The 23,138-nt window shown below is 45.9% G+C and overlaps 1 protein-coding gene across 1 annotated transcript in view; it reads left to right on the top strand.

The window, feature by feature from the left end:
• ZNF592 (zinc finger protein 592) overlaps positions 1 to 23,138 on the top strand; it is a 47,604-nt gene that overhangs the window by 16,828 nt on the left and 7,638 nt on the right. Inside the window, exons 3-6 of the mRNA XM_053272843.1 lie at positions 10,633 to 10,811; positions 15,419 to 15,595; positions 17,693 to 17,852; positions 22,324 to 22,587. Of these exons, the coding sequence (XP_053128818.1) occupies positions 10,633 to 10,811; positions 15,419 to 15,595; positions 17,693 to 17,852; positions 22,324 to 22,587 (780 nt within the window). The remainder of the gene's footprint in view (positions 1 to 10,632; positions 10,812 to 15,418; positions 15,596 to 17,692; positions 17,853 to 22,323; positions 22,588 to 23,138) is intronic.

Raw genomic sequence — 23,138 nt, 5'->3', positions numbered from 1 at the left:
AGATCTGTTACCTTCTGTTGGGTTTATGTTAAAAGCCGACAAGGAGAGAGAATCCCCACACGACATTAAGCCAAGCACAATGGATTCCTGAACCTTTCTGTGGTGTTGAAATCGGCATACCATGTCAGGTTTAAATGAAGTTGGAAGCCATTTATGGAAAAAGCATGGGTAATCTCACTGTGTGCTGTATTTGCCTGAATCCAAGACTAGTCCCCCGACACACACACACACACGTTGTTTGATGTTAAAAATCGTGGGAATGTCTCAGATTCAGAATGCTTCTCTTTTTAGGTAAATACAAGTAACCTACATCTACTAACCTGTATGTTTTTAAGGGGGTCGTCTTAAATTTGCTGTAATCTTCCATTTGGGTAAATATGGTAGTTTACACTGACTAAATCTAAAGCATGACGCAGTTCAAAGTTATCCAGTGCCAGCAATATAGGATAAAATTACATTGCTGCTATATTTCCCCTAACTATTGGGAATTGAGAGAAAGGGCCGAGATATCCGGAAGCATATTTAATAGGCTTGTCTTTGGCTGTGGTCCTGTGTGTGCTTCCTGGGGAGTGAAGTCCATTGAGTGCAGTGGGACTTGCTTGGGAACATAAGGAGCTATGTTCCATATACCGAGTCAGACCATTGCTCTATCTAGCTCAGTATTTGTCTACTCAGACTGGTAGCCCTTCCCCAAGGTTGCAGGAAGGAATCTCTCTCAGCCCAATCTTGGAGATGCTGCCAGAGAGGCAACTTGGAACCTTCTGCATGCCAGCATACCGATGCTCTTCCCAGAGTGTCCCCATCTCCTAAGAGGGGAACGTCTTACAGTGTTTACATGTTGTGTCCCATTCAAATGCAAGCCAGGGTACATCCTGCTTAGTAGAGGGGACAATTCATGCTCACTACCACAAGACCAGCTCCCCACCATAGGAACATAGGAAGCTGCCATATACTGAGTCAGACCATTGCTCTATCTAGCTCAGTATTTGTCTACTCAGACTGGCAGTGCTTCTCCAAGGTTGCAGGAAGGAATCTCTCTCAGCCCTATCTTGGAGATGCTGCCAGAGAGCCAACTTGGAACCTTCTGCACGCCAGCATGCTGATGATCTTCCCAGAGCGGCCCCATCCCCTAAGGGGAATATCTTCCAGTGCTCACACATGTAGTCTCCCATTCAAATGCAAACCAGCATGGACCCTGCTTAGCAGAGGGGACTATTCATGTCTGCTACCACAGAAGCAGCTCTCCTCCCTTCTGAGTCAAAATACATGGACTTGTGCTGCAAGTCGCAGAGTCATCGCATCTTAGAACGGGAAGGTACCTTGGAGGTCTTCTAGCCCTGCCCCCTGATCAAATGCAGGATGTTGCTACCATATTTCTGACAGACGGCTGTCCAGCCTCTGCTTGAAAACTTCCCGCAAAGTCTGCCCATTTGTGTTCCCTTTTTTTGCTTCGCTCCTGGCTCTGCTCCACTTCTCGGTGTTATCAACGGCCCACTTTTGGCCAGTGTTCAGGCAAAAGTACTGACTGGATGTGGGCCTGATCATTGTTTTCTCTAATTTTCTCAAGGCAGTGCGTGTGCACATGCGTTCCGTGTGGGGCTTTCCTGATTCAACCTGAGCAGGATCTAAAATTAACTGAGTGGACCTCAGAAAACTTGTGAGCATGCACATGCCTTAGAAGGAACACTGGGCCTGATCTTTCTTTGCCCACTCACATGTAGAGATTTCTCTCTATTTTCCTGGATGCCAAACAGCGGTCTGAAACAGCAGGTTTGGATAGCAGCTGCTGCTGAAAGACAGACCCGTATTTAATGTGCTCCTCTAGAGGTATTTGTCTCATTGTGGTGGAAGAATACAAAAGGTCTTCAGTTTGACTCTCTTCTCAGCAATAGCTCTCTGTATGCTTTTTTCCCTGCTTTTTATTCATCCAGTTGTTTCCCTCGTTACAAGAAATGAAACTAAAAGATTGTTGTTACCTCGCTTTCAACTTTAAATGTCAGAGAAGCAAAATAGCACTGTTGGGGGCAACTAGGAGTAAGGTTTCTAGCACAAAAGCCCTGGTGCTCACACTGCAGACCTTGCCAGACGTACTTGGAAGTAAGTGCTATTAGAATGTGTGTTACTTGCTTCCAAAGGCAAGTGGCCGGGGTTGAGGTTGTGAAGCACACAGTTAACTCTGATCCAGCCTTTTACCAGTATATTTAAACTAGTTGTAGGCCTGTCTCGGGGTCAAGCCACTTAATGGCACGGCAGGGAAGTAACTTGCCTAGGAAGCCAGAGGTTGCCTCTTCGAATCCCCACTGGTGAAACACCTATATCGGGCAACAGTGATATAGGAAGATGCTGAAAGGCATCATCTTATACTGCGCAGGAGATGGCAATGGTAAGAAACAACAACCCTGTATTCGACCAAAGAAAATCACAGGGCTCTGTGGGCGCCAGGAGTCAACACCGACTTGACAGCACAACTTTAGGCCTGTCTCAGCAGTGTGGCACGTTGCTGAACTCTTTCACTACCCACCTTTCTTTCTTTGCCTTGGTCCTATCTGCTTGCCTTGCCCGTCAACAGCAGATCTCATCGTTGTTTAACTCTACAAAAGAACTTTGTGATGACAAAAGGGATCATTCCGTTACTGTGTCCAATTGGTTGCTTACATAGAACATTTCAACCGCAGTCTTTCTGCCTGGTAATTAAACCCTCCACATCTCTTCTGTAGCATTTCTTAGCTTTGTAATCTAGTTAGGAATCAAAAGTTCTCTGAAGTTATAAAATCCTCCTCCGCCCCGTGTTCTAATTCATTTTTGTAAGCCATTTTGCTGGCATCATTTGGTACAGAAAGTCTGGCAGAAGTTTTAAAATAGCTAAAACCAATCAGCTACTTCAGATCAGCTGGGCCCTGCAATAAGAAAATGGATGTCATGCAGGCTTGTGTTGCCTTCTTGTTTTGTTGAGTGTTTCGATTGCCCACATCAGTGGTCTCTGGCTGCTTGGCTTTACTGCTCTGTCTTCTCAGCCTGTGATATCATAATGTACGCAGGAAGACCTAGGCCTTGTGGCTGGCTTCTGTAGGGTAGTGATTCTAAAAGGCTGTTCTAACAAGCAGCCTAACTCCTGCTAGGGCAGCCCAGCCAGGATTAGGCTGCTCATGTGCAGTGCTGGGATCGGCGTGGATCCCGACACTGCCCGCCCGCCTGACCCAGCTTTTTCACCCCAGCCTTTTGCTCACGTTAAGTGCGCAGCGTGCAAAATACTGCAATAATACAGGATGAGGTATGCAGCAGTGAAGATAACCAGTGCAAGGTTTTGCTGAGATAGCATTACTGAACTTGCAATTGCTTGGATGTTACTTGAAAAAGGGAAATGGTGCTTTAGAAATCTGGGAATTCATCTGCTTTGTTTGCTGAATACACTTTAGTTTCATTTTTTTAACAAAAGCCTCAGTGTCAGGAGTCTTATTTCCAGTGAATGTCCCAGTACTGGATTTTGTCTATAGATTTTAGTCACTTCCCTCTTAGTTAGGCAGGATTGTTGTAAAGCCACCATCAAAATAGTTAAGTATTTTTCGGTAACTTTTCTAATCTTGTGTGAGGGAGGATGGGAACTGGTAAAACTGATGTTTACCAGTAGCCTGCCCTAAACTTTGGTTTTTTGCAGAATGCTCGGGAGGTTTGAAACTGCAAACGGTATTAGCTGAAGGACTGTAAATAGCAGAGAGCCTTGAATTTTACTTCCTGTGGACCAGGACTAGAATATCTCTGCCCTGGAGATCTCCTTGGCCTCTTGCCCTTATAAAATAAAACACAATACATAAAAGCAGTCCTGATAAAGAGTAAGGATTCAATTTCCAGTTAAATGCTTTGTTCTGCCTGTCTGTTCTTTGCCCATCCCTCCTTTAAAGCTGACCAGGGAGGAGACGTAGCTTCAGTGGCAGAGCACATTCTTGGCATGAGGAAGGTCCTGGGTGCAGTCATTGGCATCTCAAGGGAGGCTGGGAAAGACCCCTGCCTGCAATCCTGAGGATCTGGTCCCAGTTAGTACAAGCAATACTGAGCTAGATGGACCAGTGGTCTGGCTCATTATATGACAGCTGCATATAGCCACCTTGGGATTTTCTTAATGAAAGGCGGGGTATAAATTTAACAATAAAGTAAAATATGGACAGAGGATGGGCTGTAGCTCAGTGGTAGAGCCCATATCTTGCATGAAGTCGGACTCTGCTGCTACTGCTACTGCTACTTATATACAGCTTTTCAACAGAAGTTCTCAAAGCGGTTTACATAGAAGAATAAGATGGTCCCTTATCTAAGAATAAGATTTACATAAACAAATAAGATGGTCCCCTGTCCCCAAAGGGCTCACAATCGAAAAAGAAACATAAGGTAGACACCAGCAACCGCCACTGGAGGGATTTGCATAGGGCCAGTTACTCTCCCCCTACTAAATATAAGAGAATCAGCAATTTTAAGAGGCGCCTCTTCACTTAGCAGGGGATTTGGTGCAATCCCTGGCATCTCCAAGTAGGGCTGGGAAAGACCCCTGTCTGAAACCCTGGAGAGCTGATGCTGCTGCTCCGTGTAGAAGATACTGAGCTAGACAGACCAGTCGTCTGATTTAGTATAAGGCAGCGTCACATGTTATATGTTTGAAAGCTGCATTGTGTGTGTGTGTGTGTGTAAAAATCTCCCTGCACACAGAAGGGTAGTATGTCAGGAAGAAACTCCATCTGCTCCCTGATATGCAGATGAGCAGGCCAGGCTTTAAAGCAGTTTGCAAGCTTACAACCTTGAGGACACTGGAAATTCTTGGAATGGTAGTATATGGTGCCTCTAGGCTCTGAGGTTCTAATTTTTGGCAAAATGTGTTTATTTGGCAGAGGTGGGGGCCGGTATTGTTGTTTATTATAGCCATTACTCTGAGCCTTCATGAAAGAGCAGGATGTAAATCTAAGTTAAAAAATATTCTTTTAGTTCTGTGAATTTTTAAACAGTTAACATCTGCAAGTAAAAGAAACATATCTTCAGTACTTAGATTGTGAGCCCTTTGGGGATCTACCTTTGCTGAAATTGCCGTAACTTGCCTGGCGCTCACGTGACTGGAATATAAATCAGTAAACTGAGTGATCAGAGAGTAGGGAGAGCTGAAGTGCAATGTCAGAAGACAAGCCAATGTCCAATTCAAGATGTCTGCCTTGGCAGCAGTCCAGGATTTACAGAATAGGCCCGAACTGGGAGGTGGCAGGAAATGAGCTAAAGAGTGATGAGAGCTGAAGAGCCAAGGAAGGTAAGATCTTCAGGGTTGAATTCAATACCAGAGGCCCAGGAATGGATGGTTTTCAGTTTCACAATGATCCACTGATGTGTGTTAAAACGTGCAAAGCAAGAGTACAGGCTTGGGATTTCTTAACTGTTATGGAACAACTAATCTGTGTACAGATTAGGTACTCTTGTTTAAGAACATAAGAAAGGTCCTGCAGAATGAGAGCAAAGCCTACATCAGGCCTTGAGAAATTGTCTTTGGTTCTAGCAGCCAGCCCAAAAATTTAGGAACCAGACATTGGACACTTGACAAAATTACCAGACTTAGTGATGGACATTATGGGAGGAGGGTAAATGGGCTTCTCTTGATCTCCTTCGCTTAGAGCAGAAACAGGACTACCTGGGATAAATGGAGATTTTTATTTTAAAAGTGTTTCCTCTGCATACCCTAGTCTAGGTGCCATGGCTCCCTGCCATAGTCAAGAATACTTTTTAAAAATTCAAATAGCCAACAGGTTATAGGTAGTTCACTATAAATTGACCAGTGGTCCACTGATGGACCACAATATGCCTTCTGGCTACCCCCGAGGGAGGGAGGGAGGGATGGATTGATTAAGTGTCGTCAAGTCGGTGTCAACTCTTAGTGATCACCTAGATAGATTCTCTCCAGGATGATCTGTCTTTAACTTGGCCTTTAAGGTCTCAGTGGTGCGCTCATTGCTGTCGTAATTGAGTCCATCCACCTTGCTGCTGGTCGTCCTCTTCTTCTCTTTCCTTCAACTTTCCCCATCATTATGGACTTCTCAAGGGAGCTGGATTTTTGCATAATGTGTCCGAAGTAGGATAGTTTGAGCCTTGTCATTTGTGCCTTGAGTGAAAATTCTGGATTGATTTGTTCTGTGATCCATTGGTTTGTTTTCCTGGCTGTCCATGGTATCCTCAAAAGTCTTCTCCAGCACCAAAGTTCAGAAGCGTCAATGCTTTTTCTATCTTGCTTCTTCAAAGTCCAGCTTTCGCATCCATAGAGTGTCACGGGGAAAACCATTGTCCTAACAATTCTAGTCTTTGTAGGTATAGACACGTCACGGCATCTAAATATCCTTTCCAAGGCCATCTACTCAAAGGGATAGATTAGATGAAACACTGCCTTTTAGAACTGCAGCAAATAGAGCCTAATGCCCGCCTGTCAATGCAGCTTGGAAAGAGAGTTGTGTAAAGTAGTAGGTCAGGGCTGTTCAGCTTTGGTGCTCTAGCTGGTTTTGGACTACAACTCCCATAATCCCCAGCCACAATGGCCAATAGTCAGGAATTATGGAAGTTGTAGGTCAGTATCTGCAGGAGGGCCGAAGTTGAGCAGCCCTGTTCTAGGGCATTGTTAGCTGTCGGATCAGTCTTCGGTCCTCTGGATAACCCTGTGGCTAGAGCACTTCCCTCAGAATATGCTGTCCCAGATCCAGCAAGCCCATCCTGTTATCTTCCTTTGCTCTTTGCCCCGATTGGAAATTCATAGGCTGCTGCAGCAACTTCAGACGGGATTGCTCTCGAGGCTATTTGGCTCTGGAAAACTTTGGAGGGCTTACATTTTGAACTCATAGGCGTAAGCAGTGCCTTGAGCACAAAGGGTCATGGTAGATGGCTGTAGCCAACTTGTAAACTGTTGTTTACACATTGCTAACATAACTTCCCTGTGTACTGAGGATGTTGCACTGCTTCTGCAGTGCTGTGGCTGCTGTTCCAACTGACAAGTGGAAAGGCAAGTCTTGGGATATTTTGAAGATAATAATCTGGCAACCGAGAGTAATACTTAACTTTCCCAATGTTCGTCCTCAGTCTTGCATAGCTTAGTGGTAAAGAACCTGCTTGATGCATAGAAGGTCCCAGGTTCAGTCCCTGGCAGCATCTCCAGACAGGGCTGGGAAAGGCTCCTGCCTGAAACCCTGGAGAGCTGCTGCCAGTAGACAGTACTGAGCACGATGGACCGATGGTCTGACTCAGTAGAAGGCAGCTTCCTGTGTACCTGCTTTGACCAGTTGCATCACTACCCCCATTTCACCTGCTGGTGCCTTCTGGCTTGGCTGTGACCCACAGCTCTCATAATGACCTAAGTGATTATTTATCTATCTAATTCCCCTTGGGGACTCATATACTATTACTTATATACTGCTTTCAACAACAAAAAGCTCTCAAAACAGTTTACATAGAAAAAGAATAAGGAGAGAATGGATCCCTGTCCCCAAGGGGCTCACAGTCTAAAGAGAAACACAAAATAGACACCAGCAACAGCCACCGGAAGAATGCTGCCACGCATGGGATTAGCCACGGGTATGTCTTAGAGAATTAAATATATATAGATATATAGAAGGTAGGTGGATGGTGTCAGCCCACGAGTTAAACAGAAGCTTGAGGAAGAAGCTGGTCTTGTGGTAGCAAGCATGACTTGTCCCCTTAGCTAAGCAGGGTCTGCCCTGGTTGCACATGAATGGGAGACTTGATGTGTGAGCACTGGAAGATATTCCCCTCAGGGGGATGGAGCTGCTCTGGGAAGAGCAGAAGGTTCCAATTTCCCTCCCTGGCAGCATCTCCAAGATAGGGCTGAGAGAGATTCCTGCCTGCAACCTTGGAGAAGCCGCTGCCAGTCTGTAAGGACAATACTGAGCTACGTGGACCGAGGGTATGACTCATTATATGCCAGCTTCCAGGTAGCTGAGGGGGCATAGCTGAATTGCAAGGGGGCTGGCTCCTTCTCCTTCCCTGCATCATTTGCAGAACCTGCCATAAGAAGACAGCTGTTGCAGGAAGCAGAGGTAGAGAGATGTGAAGGCAGGCAGGCAGGGCTGGGTCTTGTCCCCCATCTGTAAGCAAGAGGAGCCTGGTGGATGTGCGAGGAAGGGGGCAGAGGTTTGTCCCTCCTGCCCGTAAGGAACTTAGCCCCTGCCTCAGAATGTTCCAATGTGGGGGGGACTCCTTCCAGGGGAGAATCTCTGGCCTTTCGTTGGTCTAGAGATTTGCCCTTTAAACCTTTGGAATTTGCAACGCTGCTTACTGTCAAGAATGGCCATTGAACTGTAACTCTGGTAGATAGCAGGCAAGGGAAATAGGTTAGGTTAGAGTGGATGCACACAACACATATATGTGCAAACTAATTGACATGTTTGGTTATAAAACCTGAAATCATTCCCCTCACCCCTGTATCTTTACTCCCTGAACTAGAGCGAACCTTCCTACCTTGCTGTCCTGAAGCTCACTTTCCCTGCATGCCAGGTGGCTGGTGTAATAAAGCCAGCAGGTATGAGCAAGCTACCGCTGCCCATGAAGAAGGAAGGGGCAACAAGGTGGCACTATTGGGGCTATCATTTGCTGTAGTGTCGCAAGAAGGAAGGTTTACAAGCACATTTGTCACATCTCCCTCATTCACCCTTGGAAAAGGGTGCCCCATTAAGGGTTCCTCCCAGTGTTACCTTTCACAGGGATTCCCAGATATTGTTGACTACAACTCCCAGAATCCTCAAGCAAAAGCCAATGCAGCTGGAGATTCTGCGAGTTGTATCAACAACATCTGGGAATCCCTGTGAGAGGGAACACTGGTTCCTCCTATGAAGGAGCATGGAGGAAACCCACCCAGGCCCCAGAAAGGAACTGAGCTTGGCTCACATCACATTGGCTGAAAAGCAGTGCCTCTAGAAATCAAAGACCAGTGCTTCAATGCCTGAGATTTCTTTTCCAATAAACATGTATGGAACCGCAGACAGTCATCTAAAAGAGCCTCCTATAAGCCTTGAGGGCAACCCCAGTTTGTCAGGCTCAGTCTACTCTGGATGTGAAAAGCAGTGGTGGTCATGTGTTTAAGACATAGGGTGGCTGAGAGACCTTTATTCCACCTTGGTATCTTGCTTCAAGGCCATAGCTCAGTGGAAGAGCATCTGCTTTGCGTGTAGAAGGTCCCAGGTTCAATCCTTGGTAGCATCTCCAGGTAGGGCTGGGAAAAGCTCTTGCCTGAGACCTTGGAGAACCGCTACTCCAGTCAGCATAGACCATACTCAGCTAGACGGACCAATGGTCTGACTCCATATAAGGCAGCTTCTTGTGTACCTATGTCACACCAAATTCCTGCCCAGTCAATAGCCCAAGGGAGAATTATCCCTCTGTTGAAGGTTCCAGCCCACTGTTTTGATATTCCCGGATGCCTGTGTGCCAAGTGGTTTAGGGCTTTTGGCCTTTGGTCCCAGAGAGCTATGGAGTGATGGCAGTAGTGGCAGAAGAGATGTCCTCTGGTAAGGATCTGGGAGGGAGACTGAAATCCTCTTTCCAGACAACACGGCCCTGAGTCTGCTTGGAACAAAGGCAGTTGCCTGTTCTGTCTGTAGCATAGCACGCTGTCACTCATGCCTTGGTTGCATCACATCTGGATTATTGCAATGCACTCTGTTTGGGGCCGCCCTTGGAAAGTAGTTGGAAACTACAGATGGTGCAGAATGTGGCAGCCAGAGTGGTATCTGGAGCTGCCTGCCATGCTCACGTTACACCTATTCTGAAGGCACTGCATTGACTTCCAGTGCATTTCTGGGTACAATTCAGGGTGCCGATTATTGCCTCTAAAGCCCTACATGACTTGGGGCCCCAGTATCTTAAGGACTGCCTGCTCCCAGTGAATTTACCTATCCGGCTAGGTCAGCTGGGAGTGCATTGCTTGGCTTGTTGAAACCTGCTAAAGCTTGTTTGTTGGGCCCATGGAACAGAGCCTTCTTGGTCATTGCCCCAGGCTGTGAAACTCTCAGAAGAGATCTTCATGGCTCCCTGTCTTTCAGAGGAGACTGAACACTGCCCTTTTTACTCAGGCCTTTTGTAGATGAGTAGTTCCCTCCGTTTCCCTGATGGCTGTAGCTTGTTCGGGTTTATTAAAGTTAATTTTAAAAGAAAACTTATTATTGATTTATTTGCTGTTTTTAATTTGACGCTTTTCTTTATGGCAGGTTGTTACAGATGCTCTGGTGTTCAAAAAGTAGAATAAACAATACACTAGGGTCTTGTTTTGTTTTGATTTTGTCCCAAAAATATTAGCAGAGGAAAACAGAATTTTTATTTACAAGTTCCTGCTCTGTAACACTGTTTAATAGCAGCAGTGTCTGAATGCAGAATACGGAAGTGATATAGACCCTGCCCAGGGAATCCTACATTAACACGGCAGCAGTAGAGAAAGAGAGACTGTGAGAACAAGGCTAAATAGAGAGTAGAGGGTTGGAGGAAACTAACTTGTCACAAGAAGCACAGAAAAGATGGGACCGTGGTGGAGAGAGGGTATTTCTGAAGAAGTGGGAGAAGTGCAGAAGACCTTGTAAGATAAAATGGCTAATTGTGATATCTCTTTCCCTCCTTTAGACGTGTCAAGTTTGCCAGATGCTGTTGCCTAACAAGTGCAGTTACTGTGCTCATCAAAGAATCCATGCCCACAAATCCCCTTATTGTTGCCCAGAGTGTGGCGCCATTTGCCGGTCGGCCTATTTCCAAACCCATGTCAAGGAGAACTGCCTGCATTACTCACGCAAAGTTGGCTACAGGTTTGTGCTAAATGTGGGGGATGAGGAATGTGTCAGGCATTTGATGCACTTGAGAGAGGGTGTCAAGATGCGGGGCGAGACTCTCGTGTCTTACTAGGGATCTTTGAACCAAGGGCTAACCTGTACATTGGTAGAGGTGTGATACACCTAGGGGAGACGGACCTTCAGTGCAAAACGGTCCAAGATTTCTTAGGGGGAAAAATGTACACTCCGATTAGGGAATTAGCTGATTCTTAAAAAGAAGAAGAAAAACCAACCCAGCAGGATTATTTTCAACAAATCTGTAAGCACATCTGTAAGAACTTGTGCAGCAATGGAAAAGAAGAGACAAGAAAAACTCACATATAAGCCAGACATTAAGAGCCATTTGAGGTTATACGCAAGTCCAGTGTTAAGAAGGGATTGTCAGCTGATGAGTATGCTTGTACAACGGAACAGGAGACCATTGAAAACAAAATTAAAAGGAAGAACGTCGTCCCAAAATTGGATTTGAGTGGATGGAGGGTTACAAACCGACCTTCCCTTATTGACACATTCAATAAATGGATATGGTATTCACCCTTTCAGGCACCCAGCATCAGCCTCTGTGAACTGGCAGAAGCTCCCCCAGCATTCTGCGGTGGAGGCTGCCCTGCAGTCGGGTGCCCGGCAGGGCGGAGAGCAGCACTGTTAAAAGAAATAACATGCTGCCTGCCCTGCCAGCCTTCCTCTCTGGTTGGTGGCTGGCGGGGGGAGAGAGGCAGTGGGTCCTGGAGGAGGTGGCGGCTCCTAGGCTTCTCGCCCCTCCGCTGAGGAGCCTTTCCCGCAGCAGGAGGTGTTGGAGGACCTGTAGCGGCCAGCCCTGAATCCCCACGGAGAGCAGCTGGGTGCGGGCTTTCAAATTCCACTCTTACAAGGATCCTTCTGAGGTGTGGGCTCTAGGCAGGTGCAGTCCGTTGCCCTGGGTGGGGACTATGTGTGAGAATACGGTGATTGGTCTTTACATAAATTAACAAACATTTTAATGAATCCCAGCTCCCTTGCTGCTCCCAGAAGTGTATTAAGATTATTTCGACTGTTTGAGCCTTTTAAAAGTCTGTTTTGCAACACTAATCTGTATATTAAAAATGCTCAATTCTTGCAAAAAGGGAACATTAAAAATAATTACAGCCTTGGCGTTTTGTTTTCAAAGTACTTAGGTGTGTTGTTATACAATTACACATTGTTGTTGATTCATTATTTAAGGTGTATGTGCTATCTTTCTGTCAAATCGCTTAACAAAAGCAACCATCATAAACCATGTCATTTTACAAAAATAAATAGAGGCAGCTATTGACTAATTCAGCAGCCTACAAACCATTGGCAGAACAAACAAGATAAGTAAGCACAGTGAAACCAACCAAACACGACCATAAATTAAACTATATCAAACTCTCCCCGAATTCGCTGCATAAACAGGACAAACCTTGCTTGGTGCCTAAAGGATAGCAATACTGGTGGCAAGCAGATCTCCCTTGGGAGGCAGTTCCAATGTCTGGGCAGAATCGCAGAAGCACCCTCCTCTCCGGTGGCCTCCTATCCCCTGTTGAGGGCACCCAGAGGAGGACCCTAGTGACTATCTCGGCTGCCAGGCAGAGTCCTATGTGAGCACACCGTCCTTCAAGGACCTTCGCCCCAGACCATTTAGGACTTTAAAGATCACAACCGGCACTTTGAATTGTGCCCAGAAACAAACGGAAAGCCAGTCATCCTTCTTGAGAATAAGTGTAATATGTGAGAATGAGCAGAGGTGAGAGGAAAAGGAAGATGTTCTTTGCAAGTACCATCATTTAGTGGCTCAGCTGGGGTTGGTTGGGAATGACAAAATGATGTTAAGGGATAGGAAAATCTTGCCCAGAGTAGCTTTGCTTATGAGTTCAGGTAAGTAGTTGGAGAGGCCTTCATAAGTGGCTCCCTAGCCTACTCCTTAATACACACTTATCTGCTCAGTCCAGCATCAGTCCCTCATTTGTTGTTGCTTAATTTTGTAGTTTCGGCAAATTTGAGATCCTTTTTTGGTTCAGAAATGGCTCAAAGTTAGCCATTATGTTTCATTAGCCTGCTTTTAATGGAGGGGCTCAGACTGTTCAACTTAAAATACTTCTGGTACGGCACATTTTGTTGTGTGTGTTTGGTTCTAATGGTTTCCATATCCTAATATGCTGTGTGGCTGTGTCTTGCTATCTGAGCTCTGCACTGTATTCCTTTCCCGCATCTAGTAGTTAGACTTGACAGATATTGGTCTGTATCTTGCTCAGCACTGAGAATCTCATTCAGAAAATGTTGGAATCGTACATTCAAACCTTGCAATTGTGAAGGTTTGAGAGATCGGGTTTCTCACTAGGCTGCTTGGTATTTACATAAGAACAGCCTTGCTGGATCAGGCCCAAAGCCCATCTAGTCCAGCATCCTGTTTCACACAGTGGCCGACCAGATGCTGTTGGAAGTCTACAGGCAGGAGTTGAAGGCAGGCCCTCCCTCCTGCTGTTACTCCCCTGCAACTGGTACTCGGAGGCATCCTGCCTTTGAGGCTGGAGGTGTCCTATAGCCCTCCGATTAGTAGCCATTGATAGACCTCTCCTCCATGAAGTTATCCAAACCCCTCTTAAAGCCATCCAGGTTGTTGGCTGTCACTACATCTTGTGGCAGAGAATTCCACAAGTGGATTATGCATTGTATGAAAAAGTACTTCCGTCTGCTGATGCTAAATTTCGTGGCAATCAATTTCATGGGATGACCCCTGGTTCTAGTGTTATGGGAGAGGGAGAAGAATTTCTCTCTATCCACTTTCTCCACACCATGCATGATTTTATAGACCTCCATCATGTCTCCCTGCAGTCGTCCTTTTTCTAAACTAAATAGCCCCAGGTGTTGTAGCCTTGCCTCATAAGGAAGGTGCTCTTGGCCCCTGATTTGAAGAGGAGCCCATTGCTGCATAAAAGAGGTAGAGAAACCGGCATTGCCTGCTCTGGATCTCTAGCCTTTAGAAATCTGGCAAACTGTTTACAGGAACAGTGTGTACAAACAGACCTGTCTAGGCCAAACACTATCCACTATCATCTGGCAAACTAACAAGCAGTTCATGTGGCAGAGGACAAATGATACCTTCTGACATGCGAGATTGTGTTCACTGTAGTGTTCCACCATCATTTTGGATCTCTGTGGTAACTGATGTGTGATAGACATTTCAGACAGCTAGCCATTTTACAAAGGAAACATGAACAGATTGTCTTTTAGTAGGTGCAAGTTACTTGTCCAGCTGTTGCTATTTATTTAATGGTCATCTCAGTTGTCTTTACAATGAATGCTGTAAATATAACAAAGAGTCTTGTGGTGCCTTAAAGACTAACACATGTTTTTTAGCATAAGTTTTTGTGGGCTAGAGTCTACATCATCAGATGCATCTAATGATGTGGACTCTAGTCCGTAAAAGCTTATGCTACAATAAATGTGTTAATCTTTTTAGATGCCACAAGATTCTATTGTGTTTGCTGCCACAGACTAGCATGACTCCCTCTCTGGAGGTATAAGTACAGTATACTAATACGTAGCCTTTATGCAGGGCATTCCATTACTCAAAGTGCTTCTCGGTGATACATTTTTTCAGTGATCCTTACCCGTAAGATAATGTCATTTTTGCTCTCTGTGTGTGTTGCGGATGGGTAGTTGTGGCTAAGAGGGTGGTACTTTGCCAACTAATGAATGTGTGGCTGGTGTGATATTTGAACCGAGGACTTCACCGCTGACAGCCAACCCGCTGTGCCAGATCAGCTTCCTTCACTAATTAGTTAAACCATTGAAACTTGAAGTTAAAGGATTGCAGTGCTTTTTCAAGGGTTCTACTTCCAGCAACTTGTCAGCGATGTATTGCCTTTCTTATTAAGTATCCACCCCCCCCTTTATGGGAACACACCCCACCCCCAGCTGCTTTTCTTTAAAAAAAAAAAAAAAAAAAGGTGTCCAGGCACTCTGATGCTCTCTTATGAGACACTCCTAAGGATGGTGGTATTGCATCCTTTATGTTTATTTTAAATACTCTTATTATCCCTCAGTATTATTATTATTACCACTACTACTACTACTACTACTACATTTATATCCCACTCTTCCTCCAAGGAGCCCAGAGTGGTGTAATATTATTATTATTATTATTATTATTATTATTATTATTATTACATGTATATCCCACTCTTCCTCCAAGGAGCCCAGAGTGGTGTACTACATACTTAAGTTTCTCTTTCACAACAACCCTGTGAAGTAGGTTAGGCTGAGAGAGAAGTGACTGGCCCAGAGTCACCCAGCTAGTATCATGGCTGAGTGGGGATTTGAACTCGGGTCTCCCCGGTCCTAGTCCAGCACTCTAACCACTAGACCATGCTGGCTCAGTAGCCCCCCATTCACTGTTATGCATTCTGTGAATCCCACTACCATGTTGTTCACTCCTTCCTCGGAGTTGCCAACAAAGGAGCCCATAAGAGGAGAACTTGCCTCAGTCTCTCTTTCCTGGCTCTTCTTGGAAATTTATCATTTGCTTTAGTAACTTTTATTGCTTGCACTGCTCAGTTTGATGCTCTCTTCCCCCGCTCCAGGTGCACTCATTGTGGGGTTGTCTTCATGTCACAAGCGATGCTGAAAGTGCACATTCACGAGAAACACTGTGAAGTCTTCCACAAGTGTGCGTTCTGCCCGATGGCCTTCAAGTCTGCAGACAGCACCACTGCCCACATCACCAGCCAGCACCCTGCAGAACCTCACAAGACATCTCAGTAAGTCCCTGTCTGGGGAAATGCCTGTTGCTCTTGGTGCTTCTAGAACTGCCTTGCCTTGCCCAGACTTGACTTTTGTAATGCGCTCTACGTGGGGCTGCCTTTGTACATAGTCCGGAAACTTCAGTTGGTTCAGAATGCAGCAGCCAGGTTGGTCTCTGGGTCATCTCGGAGAGACCATGTTACTCCTTTACTGATGGAGCTTCACTGGCTACCAGTAGGTTCCCAGACAAAATACAGAGTGCTAGTTATAATTCACAACACCCTAAACAGCTTAGGCCCTGGTTATCTAAGAGAGCGTCTTCTTCATTACGAGCCCCACCGCCCATTGAGGTCATCTGAGGAGGTTCGTCTCCAGTTACCGCCAACTCGTTTGGTGGTCACACAGAGACGGGCCTTCTCAGTCGCTGCCCCGAGATTGTGGAATGCGCTCCCTGCTGAGAGACAATCCTCCCCATCTCTGGCAATTTTCAAAAAACACCCCAAAACTTGTCTTTTCACCCAAGCTTTCTCAGCTTCCTAAATTTTGGGGGTTTTAATATCTGGTTTATTTTAAAATTAAAAACCTGATTTCGGGGTTTTTAATCACTGTGATTATTTAATTGTTGTTTTAAAATGTTTTTAAATTGTTACGTTTTTAAATTTGTTTTAGCTCTTTACTGTGTTAGTGGTTTGTGTAAACCGCCCTGAGCCATTTTGGAAGGCTCAAATAAATAAATATACGAATCAAATAAATAAATAATAAATAGTATGCTCCTGACCACGGCCTGTCCTTTTCTCCTCATTTGCACATTGGTCTTGTCCCCTTCACCTTCAGCTCTCCTCAGAGGCCAAGGGGAAGAGCTGCTGTGGTTTTTCTGATGTCCAGAGATTCCGTTTCACCCTTCTGGGAGCTGGCAGTTGGAAACTGGGAAGTGCCCTGCAACCTAACTGAGGGTTTAATGGTTTAAACCCTCCTCCGTTTGACGTGGAAGTGGTTTCTGAGGGCTGAGATGTGACTCGCTTCCAGTCTCCCCTCAGCATATCTCCCCACTGATAAATTAGACATGTGTTTCCACCCAAGGAATGCTCCTCATCTCCGTTGGGTATTGCAGTGTCACATCTCTGCCCAGGGTCATGGCTTGAGTCAGGGCTCAGGGTAGCAGCACAGATGGACCTCTCTTGGAGGTGGGAGCTTCCTCCTTGGGGGCTTGTTTCCTTTGCAAAGCCCTTATGAAGGTGCTGCCCAAGGCCTCAGTCTGAGTCACAGGGCTCTTGCCAGCTTGAGCCCTCCTCAAGAACTAGTCCTCATCATCAGCCAGCTGCCCTTTATATAGGTCCTGGCATTTGGAGCAAAACCTCCTGAGCTCTCGTGAGAAGCTCCCAAATCTCAGCGATCCCACGCCAGTAACAAGCTCTGGCTTCTGATTTCCCTGCTGGGGCCAGCTATGAGGGCTCCACGCGGGCGTGTTGGCACCACCTCTTCTGGGGGGTAGGTAGAATCGCAAGGCGAGCCCCATTTCAGGCTGTGGTGCACCTGGGGTTCCCTCCTACACAGGTACCAAAGTAATTGAAATTCAGAAAAGGCATGAGCTTTTTGCTGTTTTTCTAAAGTAGGAGTTTTCAAACTTGGGTCATCAGATGTTGGACTACAGCTCCCATCATTCCTTTGGCCATTGTGGCTGGGGACGGTGGAAATTGTAATCCAGCAACAGCTGGGGCCCCGAGTATGAAAACCCCTGCTCTAAAGGAAATGATTATTCTCTAGCCCCTCTAGGTGTTTCAGGAGTGTTTGTGACTTTCTTTGCATGCACTTTCCCTCAAAAACAAAAAAACCCATAGCAGCTTTACTATTACAGGTGAGCGAGTCTCACTGTGTTCATGTTTAGGGACATTTGCCTGTACTTTGGGCTTCTGTGCTGCTCTCCAGTCTGTTTCCAAGCATTCAGATTGGCATGTTGCATGCATATGCTAGCAGAGTATTGGCAGACAGTGATTTTCTGTTAAGTAACATTTATTTGCAAGGTAATTTGAAGAGATTGACTTTTGTTTTCCTTCACAAATGTATTTTTGGAAGAGTAAAAGCTCGTGTAAAATGTCACTTTTCAATTGTTCCAGGGTGATCTACAAATGCTCTTGTGAGACGGTCTTTAACAAGAAGAGGCTTCTGCAGGAGCACTTCCAGCAGAACGCCAACAGGCTGATGGTGGGAGTGTTCAAGTGTCCACATTGCCAGCTGGTGTATATGCAGAAACTACAGCTCATGCAACATGTCAAGGTGGGTGGCTGAAGATGACTCAGTGCCTGCCAGAACCCCTCCTCCCTTGTGTATTTTAGGCTTGCCTGCATGAAATAGATGTGCCACATTTCTTGTACCAACTACTAATGTGAATCCTCACAAGCCATCTTTACAGACATTCAAAGGAAACATGTGGCACGATCCAGGTGTGAATTCTCTCTCAGCTTAAAAATCTATGTACGTGGGAAATGAGCACATCAAACATTGGGAGCTGAGCTGCCTACTGAGTCGGGCCATTGATCCATCTAGCTCAGTTTCATCTACATAGACTGGCAGCGGCTCTCCAGGGTTTCACTGGTGACTCTTTTCTCCAGGAGTCTTTCCCAGCCCTACCTGGAGATGCTGCCAGGGACTGAACCCAGGACCTTCTGCATGCCACGCAGATGCTCTACCTCTGAGCTATGGCCCCGTCACCAGACAAGTCTTCGCATGCACCATCCAAATGCAATGATGGCAAAAAATCTAACAATGAACTAAATCGAATTTACTACTTTTTCTTCTGGCTGGCTGCCAAAACAGTTTTAGGGCAAAGGCATAAAACAGAGGCAGGTGGGAAATGATCTAGTGGTGTTTTGTTAAAAGCAGAACGTTTTCCAGCTATTTGAGGGTAATGTCTGATACTCTCCTACTACCACCCAGCATCTCGCATTCTTTGGCACTGCACATCATTATAATCCATGTTCTGTTACAGAATGCGATGGCACCGGATTGAATACAGGGAGCCCAGATTTCTTGCTCATTTTGCCCTGGTTCAGGACAAGTGTTGCTTACAGCCCTATTCCTGCATTCTGTTCAGCATCTGTACAATCTGTGTCCATGGTACTGACCTGTACACAGATCCAGTTTTTCACATATTATGTTGAACACAAGTACAGCAGTACACTTCCTATCTGTATCCCACATTTCAAGGAGCCTGTCCCCAGGTTCACTTTTAAAATGAATGCAGGTACAGTCCATCACACAGAAATGAGTAGTATGTATGGACATCTGAATGCAGGTACGATATTGTGGCAGAATAGGACTACTGCTTCAATTTATTGCAAATTTAACTTGGATGCTGTTCATATCATGCTTGTACTCTACATGAGTATATGTTCTTTATAGAGGTTTATGAAAATATGCATGGTGTGGAGAGAATGAATGAGGAGAGGTGGTCTTGTGGTAGCAAGCATGACTTGTCCCCCTAGCTAAGCAGGGTCCGCCCCAGTTGCATTTGAATGGAAGACCACATTTGAGCACTGTAAGATCTTCCCCTCGGGATGGAGCCCCTCTGGGAAGAGCATCTAGGTTCCAAGTTCCCTTCCTGGCATCTCCAAGATGTGGCTGAGAGAGATACCGGCCTGCAACCTTGGAGAAGCCACTGCCAGTCTGTGAAGACATAAAAGAATTTTCTGTGAAGAAAATTAAAAAATACAAAAAATAAAAATTTTAAATTGTTGTAATGTTTTAAACTTTTCGTTTTTGTTTTAACTAATCTTTTACTTTCTGGTGTAAACTGCCCAGAGACGTAAGTTTTGGGAGGTATAAAAATATGTTAATAATTAAATAAATACTGAGCGAGATAGACCAATGGTCTGACTCAATATATGGCAGCTTCCTATGTTCCTGTGCTTTTTCTCTTTGGAGAGGAGAGCTGGTCTTGTGGTAGCAAGCCTGACTTGTCCCCTAAGCTAAGCAGGGTCTGCCCTGGTTGCATATGGATGGGAGACTTGATGTTGTGAGCACTGTCAGATATTCCCTTCGGGACAGAGCTGCTCTGGGAAGAGCAGACGGTTCCAATTTCCCTCCCTGGCATCTCCAAGATAGAGCTGAGAGAGATTCCTGCCTGCAGCCTTGGAGAAGCTGCTGCCAGTCTGTGCAGATAATACTGAGCTAGATAGTCCAATGGTCTGACTCAATATACGGCAGCTTCCTATGTTCCTAATAAAAAAAAAAGTTCCCTCCATTTCCCATAATACTAAATGTGGGTTACTCAATGAGACGGATGGACAGTAGCTTCAGGACAGACAGACAGTTATGCTTTGTGAGGGAAGTTTCCTTCATGCGCAACTTGTGGGCTACCCGGAGACCTCTGGCTGCTGTGTGAAGCAGGGTGTTTGATTCAGTGGGTTTCAGACTGACCCAACAGGGCTGTTGTGATGTAGTGGGTTTGTATCAGATCATGTACTGCTTGAACTGCAAGCCTTTTATCTACACAGCCCTGGGCTATTGTGTTCCAGAAATGTGATTCTCAGTCTTTGAATAGATGGTTTGCTTACCATATTGTCTGCTGTGCTGGGCACCCTAACCCTTTGCACCCTCCTGTATTTCCCCTTGTGGGCAGTGCTTCATTTGACACACACACACACCCGCCGCAAACAATGTTTAGTACTTTTTGGCCATAGGGTATTCCAGCTGGGTTGTAAACGTGGTGCATGCAAGCAAAAGAAACATCTTGTGCATGTTATCTGACTTTTAATGGTATTTAGTTTTAGCTGTAATTTCAATCTGCTTTTAATTGGTTCCTGGTCTTAAGTATTTCTGGTTTTAGTGTAAACCGCCTCTGGGCCACTTGGGGAAGAGTGGTATATAAATAAAATAAATAAAATAAAATAATTGGCAAAAGGCTAATGAAGGACCAAAATAGGCCTACCATAAAAATTAAATAGGGAAGATAGCATGAACACTTACATCCATGAGAAACTGTTCAATGCAAATAGCATAGAATTTGGTTCTTTTGGGGTATTCCAGCTTGATTTTGGCCATAGAGTATTCCAGAGGAGAGCTGGTCTGGTGGTAGCAAGCACGACTTGTCCCCTTAGCGAAGCAGGGTCCGCCCTGGTTGCATAGGAATGGGAGACGACTTGATGTGTGTGAGCACTGTAAGATCTTCCCCCTCAGGGGATGGAGCCGCTCTGGGAAGAGCAGAAGGTTTCAAGTTCCCTCCCTGGCAGCATCTCCAAGACAGGGCTGAGAGAGATTCCTGCCTGCAGCCTTGGAGAAGCCCCTGCCAATCTGGCTAGACAATACTGAGCTAGATAGACCAATGGTCTGACTCAGTATATGGCAGCTTCCTATGTTCCTATGAATTGTGCATAATACAATTTGCAAGATACTGGTAAATGCAAAATATGTGAACTCCAACCAACATATAGTTGCATAATACATATAGTTGCCAGTTGCTCTCCTCCCATGAAATGGAAAGAGAATTGTCTCTTTGAAAGGTGGTGCTTTTCTTTGTCCAGTTAGCACAGGCTATGCAAGGAGTGTACAAATAGGTTCTTCTCTTTGTAATGAATCCTGGCAAACGTGCCCGTGGGGATGCATCCCGGCACCCAGCGGATTGGCTGGGCAGTGGGAGCTCACGCATGGCAGGAGGCTGTTGAGCTGCTGCTAGGGGAAATGGCGGCGGCAGCCTGTGTGCCCGCCAGGGTCGGGGGCGGCTGGACCTCCAGGAAGAGGAGGCGGCGGCTGGAGGGGACAGAGAAATTGGGGGGGGGGGGCAGGGAGAGGTGGGCCAGGTGGCCGGAAGACAGGGTCAGGGAGAAGGGGCTGAAGTAGGGGGGAGAGTCGAATCTAGGGGCGCAGACGTTATCCTCCTGGTCAGCTAGTTGTTTTTGTTTGTTAATTTATTCGATTTCTATACCGCCCCTCCAAAAATAGCTCATGGTGGTTTACACAGAGAAATAATAAATAAATAAGATGGATCCCTGTTCCCAAAGGGCTCACAATCTAAAAGGAAATATAAGATAGACACCAGCAACAGTCACTGGAGGTACTGTGCTGGACAGGGCCAGTTACTCTCCCCCTGCTAAATAAAGAGAATCACCACGGTAAAAGGTGCCTCTTTGCCCAGTTAGCAGGGGTTATCCATCTGATGAGGCAGGTTCTTAACTACAAAAGCTCATGGCACAGCACACACCAAAGATATTAGCTTTCCAGACACCACAGGACTGCTTGTCATTTTCTGCTGCAACAGACTAACAAGGCTGCTCATCTAGGATTCGCACCATGCTGTTTCTTGCTGTGGCGAAGGGATGTAATGTGTGGTGCCAAACTTGCCATCACCACTTAGGAACATAGGAAGCTGCCATCTACTGAGTCAGACCATTGGTCTATCTAGCTCAGTGTTGTCTTCACAGACTAGCAGCAGCTTCTCCAAGGTTGCAGGCAGGAATCTCTCTCAGCCCAATCTTGGAGAAGCCAGGGAGGGAACTTGAAACCTTCTGCTCTTCCCAGAGCGGCTCCATCCCCAAATTTGGGACAGTAAAAAAAAGTCATCTCTGTCTTAGTCACAGCTTGATACAGAACAGAGGCAGGTGGGAAATTATCTGTTGGGATATTAAATAGTGCAGTTCCCCCCCCACTTATTTGAAAAGGGAGTCTGGGCAGGCTTCCTTTGCTATGGTATTCTGAATTGCGAGATGCTTTGTGATAACTGATACTTGATTACTTGGCTTGCATTCATTAGAGCATCCACGGGGTACCTGAAAATCCCGAGGACCTTGCTAGCTCCCGACAGAAGGCAGAAACAGCAACGAGCAGTAGCGTCCTCCCAACATCCAAGGAGCTATCGGTCATCAATGGGACTTCCCAGGCTGCTTTGTCAGCGAAGGACACAAGCCCCGAATCCAAACCCAAGCCAAAGCCCTGCAGCTGGACTTGTCGGGAGTGTTCACAGTGGATCCCTGACCGAGAAACCTACGTGTCTCATATGAAGAAAAGCCATGGAAAGGTAAGGATCTCCGTGAAACTTGAGGCTGGGAGCTGAGTTCTGTCCCTCTTCCCACCGGTTCCATTTGAAATGCTAGTAGCTCAGCACCCCTAGAACAACATGGTGGGGAGTAGAAATGGGTAGATAGCATGGTCAGAAATGAAATGCTTGCTGGCTTTTTGCTGCTCCAGCATTTGAAGGAGTGTGCAATGTACTGCAGGATCTGCTTCTCTTTCTCTGTGAGTGGTCCCCCTTCAAGTCCTCAGTCTGAAAAATGAGAGACTGAAAATGCATTAACTGGATTCTTCTTCACAACAGCCTTGTGAGATGGATCATTAGTATTGCCCAATCTACGGAAGGGGCGGGGAGTTTGAGAAACTTTAGACGTCTCAAAGTAAACAGATGAGTTTATGGCCAAGGACTGCTGCCTCACATGGTACAAAAGAGGCATGTTTACAGCCTCTCCACCACATGTCTCTGTGGTGATGTTTTGAAGGGCAGCAATGTATGTGCAGACACTTAGAGAAACACACACCTGAGAACAGGGCTGCTCAACGTCAGCCCTCCTTCAG

Source organism: Hemicordylus capensis, chromosome 10, assembly GCF_027244095.1.
Source record: "Hemicordylus capensis ecotype Gifberg chromosome 10, rHemCap1.1.pri, whole genome shotgun sequence".
NCBI lineage: Eukaryota > Metazoa > Chordata > Lepidosauria > Squamata > Cordylidae > Hemicordylus > Hemicordylus capensis.
This window is presented reverse-complemented; position numbering and strand designations above follow the sequence as displayed.